Below are 13,929 nucleotides of genomic sequence, written 5' to 3' on the forward strand. Positions count from 1 at the left end.
TCTTCCTTGAGCAAGCCAATTTTTCTTTGGGGTAAATTAAAATCAAAACATGAGTACCTTTGTGTCTTGAATGGACCCACTTTTCATACTGACGGACTTGTATGAAGTTTTGATTTTCAATTAAACTATCACATGAAGTAATTGTCAGCTTTCTTGAGTCTGGTCATGGATTAGGCAGATACAACCCTTCCGGCATCAGCATCCTCTGCTATTACTCAATTGTCCCCGAGTTTTGTGGGCTGGTTGGGAGAGGGCACTTGGGAAGAGTGTGCCACTGAAGGGAGGTTGTGACTCACCCGGATGCCTCCAGGGATGATCCCTTCCATGGCTGCAGGCAGTCCTCCTGGAGCCACGCCCATGATACCTTGTGGGTATCTGTATGTGGCACCATTGAGCTGGGGAGGAATTGCTTGTTGGCCTATTACTGACCAAGGAACTGAGGTGACAAAGAGTTCCTTGTTCACACAGTTTCGTAAGCTTTCTGGGATGCAACCTGTGATTGCCCGGCGGATCTCTGTGGCAGCAGCCTCCCTCATCTCCAGTGAGGCCTGCTCACTGTACCAGGCCGTGTGGGGAGTACAGATGAGGTTTGGTGCATCCTTCAGTGGACCCTGAGCAAAGCTAAAGGGCTCCGATTCATGCACGTCGAGGGCCGCCCCTCGTATCCTGCCCTCCTTGAGGGCCTGGGCTAAGGCTTTCTCATCCACCAGGCCCCCACAGGCCACATTCACGAGGAATGCTCCTTGCCTCATCTGCTTTATAGTAAAGTCATTAATGAGGTGGTGGTTGTGTTCATTGAGATTGCAGTGCAAGGAGACGCAGTCGCTTTGATACAGCAAGTCCTGTAGAGTATAGACCCTCTGCACACCCAGGGACCGCTCTATCCCATCTTGCAAGTAGGGGTCATAAAATACGACGCTGAATCCAAAGGCCTTGGCTCGAACAGCAACCGCTTGCCCCGTGCGACCAAAGCCGATGAGGCCTAGTGTCTCCCCGCGAATGCGTGCTGCTCCCGAGGCCACCTCTCGGATCTGCTCCACACTCTGTATCCGCATGCCCTCCCGCAGCGCCTGGGACAGCCACGTGTTTCTCCGGTACAGGTTGAGAATGTGGCAGATGGTGGAATCGGCCGTCTCTTCCACTGCTGCGGACGGGACGTTGCACACAGCAATCCCGAGCTCACCGGCAGCCTTGACGTCCACGTTGTCGTAGCCACTGCCTATCAGCACGATCACTCGCAGGGCCTTGAACTTCTCCAGGTCCTCCCTGGTGAGGGTGAGGGTGTGGTACATCATGGCGCCCACAGCCTCGTTTAACACCTTCTCATGGATCTCCTGAGTAGACTGGGCGTCACAGAAGGCCACGGTGGCCAGGTCCTTCAGGATCAGCCTCTCCACTGCGCAGTCGCGGCCGTCCAACAGCGCCACCAGGGGCCGGGGGTGCAGGAGGCCGGTGACGATCTGCGGGCGGCTGCCTTCGCAAATTCTGTCCAAGCGCCGTCTCTTGACTTGGTGATCATCCACCAGGGCCATTCTTTATGGAACTTTGCAACTCTCAGATTCAAATGGCAAAGCACTCCTCTAAGGACTTAGGGGAACTCGCGGGAGTCTTCGTGCTTTACGCCCCTATGATCCCGATATAAATCAGTCCACAAGCTCTATGGTTCACACGGTGGGCTGTCTGCCTTTTTAAGGAAATACAGCTTCACTTAAGGTGATGAAACCCTGGTCCCAGGCGACCGCGTCGTCGGTGGAAGGCGCCCACCCTGCAGGTGGCGGTGGCGGTGGCGGCCGCGGCTGTGCGGCGCCCCCTTAGCGCGGCGTGACTTCCGGTTCGGTCCCTCGCTCCTCCAGGCCGCTTCTGAGTCACCTTAAAACCTGGTGTGTCTTTTTATAAGGATACTAATCCCATCATGAGGGCTCCAGCCTCCTGACCTAATTATTTCCCAAAGGCCCCACCTCCTTAATCAACACCCATATAGTTGATTAAGGTTTCAACGTACAAATTTTGGTGACACACAACACACTCAACTCACAGCACTAGTATTTATTGAATTCATGCTATATGCTACAATTATATCTCATTTAATCCTCCCAACAACTGTACCATTAAATAACATTGTATTGCCATCTAACAGGATGGAGAAAATTAGTTATAGAATGATTAAGTAACTTTGGAGGTAACACAGCAAGTAAATATGACCCCTGGGATTTTTTTGTCCAATATTTGGATTTTTATTTTGTACCCCTTGGAATGTTACATATATCATTATGGATGTAAATACAGCATATAGGGCAGTTTAATTTAGATTAAATCGAGATTATTTAATCTAAATTAAATTTAATAATTTGAGATTATTTCAATATTGAATATAAATCAGAAATAACCACTTTTAACCTTATTTGAATGGTATACACAATTCAAGTCATGATAAATATACAGTAAAACTATAAATAAAATGTTCATAATAAAAGATTTCCTCTTAAATGACAGTATTCTTTTATATATCTATTCCTTTATTTATTCTATAAATAAAATGCTCATAATAAAACATTTCCTCCTAAATGACAGTATTCTTGTATATATCTATTCCTCACATAAATAGGTTGTTTTGGCACTGGCAAGATGTTTCTTTAAAAACCACACACACAATGAAATAGCACCTCTCATCTACTAGAATGGCCATCATTTTTAAATTGGAAAATCACGAGTGTTGGCAAGGATGAGGAGACATCAGAACCCTGAAACACTGCATAGTAACGCAAAACGGTGCAGCTGCTTTGGAAGATAGTTTGCTGGGTTTCTTAATAAGGTTAAACACAGAATTGCCCTATGACCCAGTAATTCTAGGCATATACCCCCCAAATTGAAAACAAGTGTTCAAACAAAACTTTGAAAATGAATGTTCCTAGTAGCCCTATTCACACTAGCCCAGAGGTGTCTATAAACAGATGAGAAGCTAAGCAAAATGTGCTGTATTCGTACAATGAAATTGTACACAGCTATAAGAGGAATTAAGTACTGATCCCCATAGATGGATACACATAGATGGACTTAGCAAACTTTATGCTAAGTGAAAGGAGCAGACACAAAAGGACAAATATCATATGACTCCCTTTATTTCAAATACCCAGAACACAAATCGTGCAGGTGGAAAGCAGATCTGTGGCTGCCAGGAGCTTGGAGGAGTGGTGCCGGGAGGGACTGCTTACTGGGTACTGGGCTTCCATTTAGGATAATGCCAAAGTTTGGTAACGAGGCAGTGGTGATGGTTGTCTAACACTGTCAATGTGCTTAATGCCATCAAATTGTACATTTTTTAATGGTTATGATGGGCTTAGCACCTGTAGCACAGTGGTTATGGGTGCCAGCCACATACACCGAAGTTGGCGACCTGGTCCAGCTAAACAACAATGACAACTGCAACAAAAACTAGCCGGGCATTGTGGCCGGCACCTGTAGACCCAGCTACTTGGGAGGCTAAGGCAAGAGAATCCCTTTAGCCCAGTGGTTCTCAACCTTCCTAATGCTGTGGCCCTTTAATACAGTTCCTGTGGGTCGAGACCCACAGGTTGAGAACCACTGCTTTAGCCCAAGAGTTTGAGGTTGCTGTGAGCTATGACGCCATGGCACGCTACCGAGGGTGACATAGTGAGATTCTGTCTCAAAAAATAATAAAATAAAATAAAATGGTTATGATGGTAAATGTTGTGTGTATTTTACTACACACACATAAAACTACTGTGCCACTTTTAAAAAGCCTTCTTGAAGCCCCTATATTATTAGTAGTGTTATCAGTGTTTTGAGAACAATGATCAGAGAATTAAAGTCATATGTTTGGAGAATAATACATGGACATATGAACCCGTATTTATACATGTGTCCCACACTGTCAGTGTTCTCAGAGGCCAGAGGGGGCTGGGGTCAGCACTAGATATGAAGAGAGCCCCCTCAAGTCTCTGAGCCGTAAAGTCTTGTGACATCCCGGTCTCTGCACCCCCCCAGTCTCTGGATCCCTCTGTCTCTGAGTCTCCTGGTCTCTGGGTCCCGCAGACTCTAGGCCCCATGGTGAGTTAGCTCACAGGGCTCCCGGCACCTTACATGTCCTCATACCCAGGACAGCATTCTCTCAATCTGACTCTAAGGGGTCACTGTCCATTCCAGTCAGGTTCAAATTAAAAAGGACACAGCATTAGAAAAACAGATCTCCTTCTCATGTTAAGAAAACCTCTTTTGTCCTGGCCACACCTGGCTGCTGCCTCTAGTTGCTGTCCACTCAAGGCAGGAACCAGGCTGTTTGGAGCAGGAGTTGTCACTTGGAGGCTCTCCCTGGGCACAGAGGGAGGTCCAGAGCTGGGACAAACATAGGATTCTCCATGGTCCTCTGACATCTAGGACTGGAATGTCTGGGCCTTTCCTAGGTCTCTGACCAGAGCTGTGTTAGTAAGGGCAGGGCTGTTCTGTACAGAACAAGCCAGCTGGTGACTATCACATCCCTCTGACTTTTCACTGTAGCTCTTCCTGGCAACTTCAGAGAAGTGTCAGAGGCTAACAGACAAAGGGAATGCAATTTTGAGAAAGCTTTCAAAGTATTTTAGCCTTGATTCCCACTCTGGCCACGATGTTACAAGTAATAAGGACCTACTGACCCTCATGTCTCCTATCTGAAACACACAAAATATAGGAAACAATTGTCTTCAAGCCATCAGACATCAGGCAATGAAGGACGGCGATCCCTGAGAGACCGGGACAAACTGAGGTGACCTATGATTGGCCAGTTTACTGCCTACAGGGAATTTCCAGACCATTGAACAGGAAGCCCAGCGAGTTTCCTGAGTTGAGGACACAGCTGAGTTGCTGGGGAGGACAAAGTGACAGGAGCTGGCAGGATAACATACCAGAGAAGAGCGAGCCCTGGAGAGCTACACAAGGTCCTGTCCTGACAGGCCCAGGAGAAGGTGCTCAGCTTCACTGTCATTAGGCACATGCACAATGAGAGGCCACAGGCCTGTTAGAAAGGCTAAAATGATCGTGTGAAGATGTCTTACAGGCAAGAATACTGAGCAACTCTCACATAGCTCGGGTGGTGAGACTGTAAAATGGCACCACCACATTGAAAAAGAGTTTGACAGTTTCTTAAGGAATTAAACATGCTCGTACCCCATGACTTGTCCATTCCTGTCTATCCAGGGACATGTAAGTGTGTGTCCACTGCTGCCTTTAGTTGTGTGTGTCACGTGTAAGTGAAGACTTACACGTGAGTTTCCACAACAGCTTTATTTCCAATAGCCACAAGCTGGAAACAACCCAAGCGTCCATCAGCGGTGAACAGACAACTAATGCTCCTCTGCAGTGAACAGGAACGAAGCGCTGGTGCAATAACGCGGATGGATCTCGGGGTCCTTATCTGACTGAAGGATGCCAGGCCCAGAGCTAATCCCTAGTAACAGAAAGCAGACCAGTGTTTGGGGTGAGGGGAACAGAACGGGTGGCAGGGGTGGGGATTGCACAGGAACAGAGGGAGCTTTTGTGGAGTCGGCTGTGTTTTGCCAAGAGGGTTGTGTTCACTCTCTCAACTGCGTGTGCCCGTGTCAAAATGTGTTCACATCTATACCTTAAATACGTGCAGTCTGTGGTGTGTCGGTTACACCTCTGTAAAGCCATTAACAACAAAAGCAAAGTGCATTAGTTTCGCCTCCTTCCCTCCACTCTGGGTAGTGCTCAGAGTCCCCCTGGGTAGGACTTCCTTCCAGCCTCAGGCTATGTCACATGCTGAGGAGGAAACCCAAGAGCAGCGAGTAAAAAGACCCTGCCCTCGGCTGGCTGCTGCCTCTTCCTCCAGGGTCCTGCTCTGGGAATCCCTCCTGAGGCTTCTTGGAGCAGAATTCCTGACCTCCCCTTCCCTGCTGGGATGGGAGGGATAAGCTTCCCCATACTCATGGATTTTCAGCAGAGGGAGGCATATTTGGGGACAGCAGAACTTTCTCCATCCTCTTTACTGCATGCGCAGGCAGCTGCTGCCTTTGGTTTACAATTTCAGGCCAACTCTGCAATTCTAACCACCTGCAACTAACCCACCCAAGATACTCTTTACCAGCATCTTGGCTGGAGCAGCTTATAAGGAGGTAAAATCAGGCCTTCTGGACTGGCCACCATAAGCCCATGGGAAAAAGATAGTTTATAAGGATGACAGGGCTTCCAGAACAGGCTGGAAGGAGTTTTTGACGAGGTGCAGTATCTCACGCCTGTAATGCCAGCACTTTGGGAGGCCAAAGCAGAAGGCTTGCTTGAGGCCGGGAGTTCGAGACCACCTGGGGAGAACAGAGTAAAATCCCATCACTAAAAAAAAATTTTTTTTTAGTTAGCTGGATGTGGTGGCAGGCCCCTGTACTCCTAGCTACTGGAGAGGCTGAGGTAGGAGGATCTTGGGCAAAGGTCTAGCAAGAGCTCCTTCCATGAAAATTCATGGGGAATTGTGTGCACCAACCTCAGTGCCTTTCTCTGAGGATGAAGACGAGCAAGCTGACAGCCAGCTGGTCTCCTGGCCAGCCCAGGATCTGGGACATTCTGTACAGGGCCATCACTTGTCTTATGAAGGACTTTTTGCTCTTGATGTAGTAAGGCATTCTGGTGAGAGGGAGAAAGGTGTGCGTGTGTGAGATAGAGAGTGAGTATGAGTGTGAGAGTGTGAGTGTGTGGGCATGAGAATGTATGAGTGTGTGAGAGTGTGTGAGTGTGGGGAGTGGATGGGGATGTGAGAGTGAATGTTAGTGTGAGTGAGTAGATGTGTGTGGGTGTGAAAGCTGTGCGTGTGTGAGTATGTGTGAGAGTGTGGGTGCGTGTCTCTGTAAGAGTCTGTGAGTATGGGTGTGGGTGTGAGCATATGGGTGAGTATGTGTAAGAGTGTGAGTGTGAGTGACTAGGAGGGTGCAGGAGGGAATCCAGTCTGTGAGTGTCTGTTTTCACTCACTCTGGGAGATTTCTAGCTGCCCACAAAACGATGCATTTGCCTGTTCGTGTGCACCCAGAACCCACACCTAATTAGCACTCAGGTTCTTCATCCTACCAAGGGCAACCAGCTGAGCCACCAGCTCTACACCTGACTTTATTTTGCTGGGAGAAGAAAGGGGGAGAGAGTGGGAATCAGTCAGGAGTCTTTGCAGAGAAAGAAATGTAGTGAATTTAAGCAAGAAAAGTGGATTTACAGGAAAAGAGTGAGGACAGGTAGAGGGGAATGTCCAGACTGAAGGAGGGTACATGTGAGGAAAATGCCTAGGTCTCAGCAGCTGGAACCTGATGGCGCTCCTCTCTGTGACGCTGCTGAGTGACCAGCTCACATCAGCTTCAGCTTCTTAGGAGAGACGATTTAATTGCCTTTCTTTCAGTTTAATTTGCTTGGGAGCAGGACCCCAGGGCTGCAGCCTCTTCAGAATCACAGCCATCTAATCAGGAGAACTGGCAGATCATTCACTACTATGGTCTGCCTTTGGCTTCCTGCTCACACGCAAACACTTCCCAGAAGTGCCCCGCTTCACAATGCAATGGTCCCAAGTGAATTAAAAACATGCTGTTCTCGTCCCAGTGGGTGACAATCCAAAGACCCACCCCGTTTTCCAGACTCTAAAGTGATATGATAGGCTCACTGGTCCCTGAGCCCAAGAACTCTGAGGAATGTTCCTTTCCCATGTAGGCACTGGTTTAATATTCTGCAACATCTGGGCTAACAGATAACATCAGACACTAAAAACCCTCATCACTTACAAAGAGAAGACAATTTTAATAACGTTAATGATACAGCAAGCCAAGAAGTACAGAGGCCACCATCCTTATTCCTATAACACTGTGTCTGGTTTCCTGTTCCCATTACATGTTAACATTCCCCCAGCTTCTGTGACCCATATCTTCCAGCTGAGATTCTTGGCCAAGTGGGGTGACCCAAACCTTTATTCCTGAGAGGCCTGAGTCCTTGGTGGCCCTGCCTGTACATAGTAATGTTAGTGTTCTTTAGCCCTTACTGCTGGGTGTGTTAATAATCAGAATCATAACAGCAATATTTATCACTTAGCATGTGTTAGACCCTGTTCTAAGTTCTTTAAATATCTTCATGAGCTGAACCTCTTTTGGAAAAGGCACAATTAACATCCTCTTCTTGTTAGTGGGGAAATGGAGACAGAGAAATTGAGCAGCTCTCCCAGGTTCACACCGTTAGTGAGAGGGTGGATTTGATCCCACACCCATATCATTTGATCCCAAGCCGTCACTAGGCAACAGCAACACCTTTTGGCCTGGAAGTAAAGGTGGTTCCTGCTACAAGCATAACACTCGCCACCCCACCGCCTTCTGCTGTTCATCCTCAAAAAGACTCGCTCCTGTGGCAGACCCTAGGACCCTAGGTGTTTTGGATCCTTTAAAAGTTCAAGAAGTTACTTTCCCAATGCTTATTTTTCTGAGGAAATGGCCAAAATCTGTTATTTAAAAGCCAAAAGTCACAGGATGCACTCGGGATATTATGGTAGTGGCTTTGCTCAGGATGCCTGGATCCCCACTGGGAGGATGCTGGGTCTGTGCACTGGCCCAGGGCCAGGAATTTCCAACAGGCTGTGCTTCTCTAGCATGCTGGTGGTCAGCCTCTCTCAACCTTCCAGAGGCTATGAATAAAGGGGACATTAGTGGATTACTGGTTTAATTTGGAGGATCCCTGTCAATCACCCACGGCCTGAGATCTGGGAAGATGACTCCCTGACATCTGAGCTCTGCTAAGCTTCCTGCAGGGAAGGCCCCTCAGAGATGGGGACCCAGTTCCATCACTGCCCTTCCCACTAGCATTGCACGGCAGCCAGCAGAGCCTTTTTAAAGATTCTGGAACTTCTGTCACTAGTTTATTCCCGTGGCAAGGATGAGGGTAGGAGAGTCCCATGAATTTGTCCTAAGGTCCCTCCTGATGGGTATGGGGTGCGTGGTGCACAGGAATGGACTCAATTCAGTGTCCTGCCCCCACACTCATGCCAGTTCCTCCATTAGCCTTTTCAGGTCATTTCAATGCCATCAGGTTTGCACCAGCAAATTATTAAAACAGAGACAGCATTCCCCCTTCCCCCAGTACAGAGAGTGTGGAACTATTTTACCAAGACCTTTCATCCCAGCCAGAATCCTGTTCCTCCTGCTTTAGCCAAAAACCCTCACGATCCATTTCCACAAACATTCTCCAGATTTCCGGCAACGTGAATCAGTGAGCTCCTGCAGTGTCTCCGGGTGTCTCTCATTGTTTCTGCATTTCTCCCTCTAGTCCAAGCCACGCATGCTGAGCCCCTGCCACCGGGCAGGCAGCGGAGAGGGGAGGGCATGAAGGGAAGAGCCAACTTTCCCCTGTGGGAGAGGAGCACCTTCCTCAGGTGGGAGGGGGTGTTTCCAAGGACTGGATGGATCTGGGATTCTCCAAATCTTCCAAATCCTCCCAATATCCTTATTTGAATGGTTCGGGTCTAATTCTTTTTGTGTTTAGGCCTTAAATCCTCCATAAAGCTCTGATAAGTTTGTGGATATGACTGTGTGTTATCATTTAGAGGAGAGAGAGATGTAACATGAAGAATTTTACAGAATCAGTCTTTAACTCCTTTTCTAATGATATTTTAGCCTAATCACAGAAAGGCCTCAAGTTCCACTGTACACCTGGAGATGAACTTTGTAAGATTCAATCTTGTTGTACTGTCAGAAGCAACTATCTATCAAGGCACCTGCATTCTTTTGTTTTGTTTTTTTTTTTTTTGAGACAGAGTCTAACTCTTTTGCCCTGGGTAGAGTGCTGTGGCATCATCATAACTTGTAGCAACCTCAAACTCTTGGGCTCCAGAGATCTTCTTGCCTCAGTTTTTCTATTTTTAGTAGAGATGGGGTCTTGTTCTTGCTCAGGCTGGTCTTGAACTCCTGAGCTTAAGCAATCCACCATCTCCCTGAGTGCTAGGATTACAGGCGTGAGCCACCTCATCCAGTCTGCATTTTGCATCTTTAAAAATTATTTTATTGGCCATAGTGGCTCACACCTGTAATACCAGCAACCTTGGGATGCCAAGGTGGGAGAATCACTTGAGGCCAGGAGTTTGAGACCAGCCTAGGCAACACAGTGAGAACCTATCCTTACAAAAATTTAAAAAAAAATTAGCCAGGCATAGTAGTATATGGCTATAGTCCCAGCTATTTAGGAGGCTGAAGTAAAAAGAACTGCTTGAGCCTGGGAGTTGCAGTGAGCTGTGATTGCACCATAGCACTCCAGTCTCTGCAGCAGAGTGAGACCCTGTCTCACACACACACGCAAAATTATAGTAGCAAGTATACAGCCCTCAGTGCACACCAGGGTGCCAGCAGGGCTGGTTTCCTCTGAGGATTGTGAAGCACCAGTTCCAGGGCTCTCTCTCAGCTTCCAAGGTGGCAATTTTTGGAATTCCCTGGCCTGTGGAAGCATCACTGGGCTCTTTGCCTTTATCTTCATGTGGCGGCTCCCTGTGTGTGTCTCTGTCCACATTTTTTATGCTTCTTATAAGGATGTCAATCATACTGGATTAAGGGCCCACGTTATTCCAGTGTGATCTTTCTATGGACTGAATCATGTCCCACTGTGACTATATCTGGAAATAGGGCTTTGAGTAGCTGATTAAGATTAAATGAAGTCATAAGGGTGGGGCCCTAACCCTACAGAATTGGTAGCCTTATTAGAAAGAGAGAGAGATCTCACTCCCTCTCTGCTACTTGAGGATACAGCAAGAAGGCAGCCAATTGCAACTTAGGAAGACAGCCCTCACCAAACTGGCCTGCACCTTCATCTTGGACTTCCTGACATCCATAACTGTGAGAATAGAAATGCGAGTATTTAAGCCGCTCAGACTCTGGTTATGGCAGCCTGAGCACACTGAGACAGACCTCATTCTGACTTACTGAGCATGCTGCAGTAAAGTCATATCCTGACTTACTGGAGCTAGGCTTCAACACAGATTCGTAGTATCAACCCACGGCACCATTCTCCCAGATTATAAACAGGAATTTAACTACTTCCTCCCCATCTAGATACCAGTAACCAATCCCAAATATCCTAGATTTCTCTAGTGGCCTGTGGGCTTCAATTTTCTGCTTAGTAGAAATTTCTGGCTAGGGTTTCTGGTGTGCAAGGAGAGACTGAGCTCCAGGCTCCAGCTATTTTGGGTCCCTTTGTGTCTCTGCGTAAGATTCAGATTCCAGGGAAGTATCAAATGAGCCCAGCCTATGGCAGGAAGTCGAGGGCAGAGCATATCAGAACCCAGGGGAGGGTGGTAGAGCCATTGCCCAGAGGAAGGGATTCAGGGTTAACAAAGGCAGCACCAATTCTCTGGCGCAGGCTGGACTGCACAGCGGAGGCTGATGTACAACCTCAAGCAAAGTCCTCTGTGCCTCGGGGCCTCAATTTATTTGTCAAGCAGGAGCAATACTTACCTGCTCACCTGACAGGTGAGCATCAAATGCAACTGACGACACAGGTATCCTTGGAAATTAGTACAGAGGCTCATTATTGTGGCAGGCAAACATTCTGCCCATTCCTTCCCTAAACAGCTGCTCTGTAGTTTCCCACTTGAAGCATTTTGCCTAATCTTCTGAAAATCTTTCACATTTTTTCTACTGAAAAGACCTACCCCAAATGTGGCATTCTAGGCCAGTGTTTTCAGCCCCCATATCCCACAAAACGCTCTTCCAAAGAATCTGGGTTTGTCTCATGATAGAAAAATATGAAAATCATTTCCCTGAGCAGGATGTGTTTATGTATTCAGGTATCCTGTGATAGATTTACCTTTGGCAGTAAGTTTTAAGGACTCAGGGAACGGCAGTAGTTTTGTTGGGAGCAAATTAGTTTGCAGCAATACTTTAATGAAGGTTGGATTGGGAGTATGAATTGAAGAAGCATTGCACATACCCAAGGTTACTACTCACAGTGCTACAAGGTCACAGACAAGCTGTCTTGGCAGGGAGAAGCAAGGCACCCACACAATGAACATGAGCTTGGAGCACCTTCCTCATGTATGCAGTGGCCCAAGCACCACTGGCCAGTAGTTTGGAGCACACCAGATAAGATGAGGAGATCATAGATAAATTCAAAATCAAGGCTTGGCTCCTGTAGCACAGTGGTTATGGCACCAGCCACATACGCCAAGGGTGGCAGGTTCGCACTCAGCCCAAGCCAGTTAAACAACATTGACAACTGCAACCAAAAAATAGCCAGGTGTCATAACATCTGTAGTCCCAGCTACTTGGGAGGCTGAGGCAAGAGAATCGCTTGAGTCCAAGAGTTTGAGGTTGCTGTGAGCTATGATGCCACAGCACTTTACCAAGGGTGACATAGTGAAACTCTGTCTCAAAAAAAAATTAATTGTAAAAAACCTATTTTAGCACTCCTAAGTGCAAGGAACTATCTAACTGTTTGAAGTGGTTTTATTTTGTTTTTTTTCCCCCATTGTTCTTATGTTGTCAGCTAGGAATGCTTTCAGCTGCAAGTAACAGAAAACTTAACTAAAGGTTTTGGCAAAACGAATGGGGGTCCATTTCTCTAACAGAACAAGAAGGGTGTCTACTGATGCTAGTGTAGCATTCAGTGAGCTTGCAGCCACCGTCTCCCCAATTCCCTTTGCTTTTCTCTCATAGTTACAGGAAGGTTGCCAGAGCTCCTGGCATCATATCATTCAAAGCAGAAAGCTTTTGAATGGGAAGAGGCTTTTTAATTAAGAAAGAAAAGCTTTCTCAGAAGTCCTTATACAAGTCTTCAGCTTTAATGGCTTGGTGCCCGTAGCACAGTGGTTATGGCACCAGCTGCATACACCGAGGCTGGCAGGTTTAAACCAGGCCTGGGCCAGCTAAACAATGACCACTGCAACAAAAAATAGCCAGGCGTTGTGGTGGGCACCTGTAAGTCAGCTACTTGGGAGGCTGAGGCAAGAGAATCGCTTAAGCCTAAGAGTTTGAGGTTGCTGTGAGCTGCAATGCCATGGCACTCTACCAAGGGTGACATAGTGAGACTCTGTCTCCAAAAAAAAAAAAAAAAAATATTCAGCTTTCATTTCAGTGACCAGAGCTATGTCCCATGGCTTGAGAGGGCAGAGAAAAGAGCCATTGACTTTTCCAGATGCTTTGATGATGACAGGCAAGGGAAGGAGCAGCTAATCATCAGTGTAGGCTATTTCCTCTTAGAATTTGTTTCCACTATCAGTGTAGTGTTTTTCAAACTGGACAGCTAAGACCCAGGAGGGTGTTGTGAAATTAACTTAGTGGGGTTCAGGTCAGCATTGTTTTAAAGTAAAATAAAATAGAAAATACTGATGTTCCCCTCAGTGGTGAGGGCGAGGACTATTTAATGACCAACATAGCTGTTAGTTGTATCTGTGATGTGTTTCAGTCAGACAGATGTGTAGGCCATTGTTGCAGGGTTGACGTGCAGGGGTTGTGTACAGTTCCAGGGTCAGAAGGCCTGGCCCACTGGCCTCTCTGGCCATTTATGGTATCAATTTAGGCAAGTTACTATAGTCTTTTAGATCCAGCTCTTCAACTGTAAAAATGAGAAAGTAATACATCCACTTCATTATATGTAAAAATGGGACATGGTGGTCATTCAATAACTGTGTTGTTGGTATCTGCTGATGGCAGATTATTGCCAGGCCCGGCTTTAATAACAAGTTAGAGTCACTTAAAATCAGCAAAATCTTCACATGTAAATGAGTGATGTTAAAATCTTCTCTCCCACAAAAATTTACTTTGGCGTAATGCCATTGACCTCATCCTATGTGATATACTAGCAAAGATCCTAGGAAAAGTGTTCTTTTCTCTGCAGGAGGGATGATGTTGAAGACATACCTCATGAACCAACAGCATGGGGCCCAGGACCATGGAAGAAATCTCTCCCTGGCTGCAGTCCCAGGA

General features: G+C 46.9%; 1 protein-coding gene across 1 annotated transcript; it reads right to left on the reverse strand.

Annotated features, from left to right (window-relative positions):
• Positions 1-215: 215 nt before the first annotated feature.
• LOC128598576 (C-terminal-binding protein 2-like) lies at positions 216-1,532 on the reverse strand. The gene has a single exon (XM_053609124.1). The coding sequence runs from the start codon at positions 1,530-1,532 to the stop codon at positions 216-218; it is 1,317 nt and encodes a 438-aa protein (XP_053465099.1).
• Positions 1,533-13,929: the final 12,397 nt, after the last annotated feature.

This window comes from Nycticebus coucang, chromosome 11, assembly GCF_027406575.1.
Source record: "Nycticebus coucang isolate mNycCou1 chromosome 11, mNycCou1.pri, whole genome shotgun sequence".
In the NCBI taxonomy this organism is placed as follows: Eukaryota; Metazoa; Chordata; class Mammalia; order Primates; family Lorisidae; genus Nycticebus; species Nycticebus coucang.

What these genes read in the sequence shown, in the direction of transcription:
- LOC128598576 (XM_053609124.1), bottom strand. Translation starts at nt 1,532, where the DNA reads ATGGCCCTGGTGGATGATCACCAAGTCAAGAGACGGCGCTTGGACAGA.